This window comes from Callorhinus ursinus, unplaced genomic scaffold (genome assembly GCF_003265705.2).
Source record: "Callorhinus ursinus isolate GAN/ISIS: 27379988/994484 unplaced genomic scaffold, GSC_fseal_2.0 scaffold3263, whole genome shotgun sequence".
In the NCBI taxonomy this organism is placed as follows: domain Eukaryota; kingdom Metazoa; phylum Chordata; class Mammalia; order Carnivora; family Otariidae; genus Callorhinus; species Callorhinus ursinus.
The window spans coordinates 1-2,976 of record NW_027400317.1 but is presented as its reverse complement, the minus strand read 5'-3'; the positions used below and the strand labels follow the sequence as shown (position 1 = coordinate 2,976).

At 39.1% G+C, this 2,976-nt stretch overlaps 1 protein-coding gene across 1 annotated transcript; it reads left to right on the top strand.

The window, feature by feature from the left end:
* Window positions 1-1,433: 1,433 nt before the first annotated feature.
* On the top strand, window positions 1,434-2,968 carry LOC141372228 (protocadherin alpha-10-like; the record flags this gene model as incomplete). Its single annotated transcript, XM_073890739.1, has 1 exon — window positions 1,434-2,968. A coding segment is annotated over exon 1 (1,164 nt), but the record flags the coding sequence as incomplete, so codon positions are not given.
* Window positions 2,969-2,976: the final 8 nt, after the last annotated feature.

The following is a 2,976-nucleotide window of genomic DNA, read 5'->3' as shown; positions in this document are numbered from 1 at the left end:
CTTTATTAAATGGCATTAAAATGAGGCTAATCATGAGTACTCTATAGCTCTTGATGGCATAGTATTTGTTATAGCCTATTTTAAGATGAGTAACCAAGCCATAGCTTTATTGGTATACTATAGTTATTTAGCTATATGATAGCCTTGGAATTTGAGGGCTTAAAAACTATCTTTAATGTGTACTTAACTGATGAAGCCATTCCTTAAACCAGAAATGGAATGGACCTTCAGTAAGGCATATTCTCAAAGGGACCAGATTATTTAAATCAGCAAACACAAGGAGTCATGTCTTAGTCATGTCTTTTTCTGAATTTAGCAACCCCCATGTGCTAAAATTTTTTTTGCTCCTCTTTATGTGAATGTCTTGAGTTTATGGCTTCCACAATTTAAAAAAGAATTACAAGTAGTTAGAACTATAAATCTTTTGCATAGATTTATAATCATTGAATCCTATCTTTAAAAGTGTTCCAAATGAAGACTGCCGCTCACTTTCACATATAACCTAAGATTGCCTTGGGTAGCCATTTATAATTTTTTTTCAAAAGAGAAATTTGGGATTTTCCCAGTGGCTGCCATCTTATCAGAAGGATTTCAGATATTGAATAGTTGGCTTCTTAACAGTCTTGAGAATGATTAAAATATTTTTCTCTTTTAATATAAGACTGATAAGCTTTATTGCAATTGATAACAGTTGCGATGCAAATTTCCACTTGGTTTTTGCATCTGAGATAAGAACAGGAAAATAAAATTGAGTAAATTAATTCGGTTTAGAATGCTTTTATACTCTAGTCTCTGTAAACCAATTCTGGAATAAAATGGGTATAAACAAACAGAAAATATAACTTGAATTCCTGATTCAGTGGGTTTCTGTTGGGAGGGGTTATTATTTTGCAAATAGCAATGGATATAATGCATATTTAAGTTGTCCTTCAGAATGGAAACTACAACATTCACCCTGAGCAGATACAGTAATTGAAAAAGCTCTAAAAGGAGCCAAAGAAAAATATACTTTGTATTTCTAGGAGTCAGTACATGGTAAAAATCATTACTATCAAATAAAATAAATCTTTGGATAAACTGGTATGTAGCTTGCATATTAGCATTGATTTGAAACACCATTACGTTGAGGTGGTAACTTAGAGAACTTGAATCTTGAGTTATTCTCTTCACAGTTGAACTAAATGTTTAGAATAATTTAACATAGTATAATTATTAAGCAATAGAAATTGTAGTGTTAGCAATAGAGTAAACTTAATAAGAGGCCATTCCAAAATGGTCAATTTCTAAAAGTCTAAAAAACACAGCATCACTAGTAACCTACAAATATGGACTTTTCGTGTTTATATACATGATAATATAGTTAGTCCAGTAGTACGTTCTCTTAGATGTCTATATCCAAGGTAAAACTTTTCTTAGGATTCTAATTTGTAAGACAAAAACCACCTTTAAAGAGCTAGTGGTCACAGATAAGGAATGTATAAAGAAAAAATTAAAAGCCTACAAAGTAAAACATGGACCAGTATATGAAGGAATTATGAGAGAAGCAATAGAAATGAAAGAAATAGTATAAACACAAACGTACTTCCATTTTGAGCCACAGGATGTCGTTGTTCTCCAAGGAGAGGATTCTTTAAACAGAAGAAAATTACGATAATTCACGGGCCAGAAAGAATCTCCACGGTTTCTGTACACACCCATGTTGTTAAAATCAATTGGGATCTCAGGAACAAAGACTCGAAAGGTCTAAAAGGACTACACCTTTCCGCTCATGAAATGTTGATTTACTAACCAGAAGCGAAGCAGGATGTTAGCTTCAGGACCAGGTGGCCAGGGAACTAAGCACTTGCTGCTCTCGGTTCTGCTCCTTACAGCGTGGGAGGCCGAGAGCGGCCAAGTCCACTACTCGGTCCCGGAGGAGGCCAAACACGGCACCTTCGTGGGCCGCATCGCCCAGGACTTGGGGCTGGAGCTGGCAGAGCTGGTGCCGCGCTTCTTCCGAGTGGCGTCCAAGGGTAACGGGGATCCTCTGGAGGTAAATCTGCAGAATGGCATTTTGTTTGTGAATTCTCGGATCGACCGGGAGGAGCTGTGTGGACGGAGCGCGGAGTGCAGCATCCACCTGGAGGTGATCGTGGACAGGCCGCTGCAGGTTTTCCATGTGGAGGTGGAGGTGAAGGACATTAACGATAATCCGCCTGTATTCCCAGCAACACAAAAAAATTTGTTTATTTCCGAAACAAGGGCTCTTGACTCTCATTTTTCACTAGAGGGCGCCTCTGATGCAGATATCGGGGCCAACGCTCTGCTGACTTACAAACTGAGCCCCAGTGAGTATTTCTCTCTGGAAGTACCCACCAACGATGATCAGGTAAAACCGCTCCAACTAGTACTAAAAAAACTCTTAGACAGGGAAGTCGCTTCAGAGATTCTCTTGGTGCTCCAAGCAATTGATGGGGGCAAACCTGAGCTGACAGGTAGCACAGAGTTACACATCACAGTGCTGGATGTAAATGACAACGCCCCAGTGTTTGACAAAGCAGTCCATCGTGTAAAATTACTGGAGAATTCGAAAAACGGTACATTGGTTATTAGACTTAACGCCTCGGATTTGGATGAAGGTTCAAACAGCCACATTCTTTATTCTTTTGCAACTGATGTCTCCTCTAATACAGAAGCCTTCTTCTGCATAGATTCAGCCAGTGGAGAAATAAAAGTAAACGGAAAAATAGATTTTGAAGAAACTAAATTATGGAAACTTCAAATAGAAGCAGTTGACAAAGGAAATCCCCCGATGTTTGGTCACTGCACAATCTTGGTAGAAATCTTGGACATTAATGATAATGCTCCGGAGTTGCTAGTGACGTCACTATCGTTGTCTGTTCCAGAGGATGCTCCCCCCGGCACGGTCATTGCCCTAATCAGTGTAACTGACCGTGACTCTGGTGCCAACGGGCAGGTGACCTGCTCACTAACACC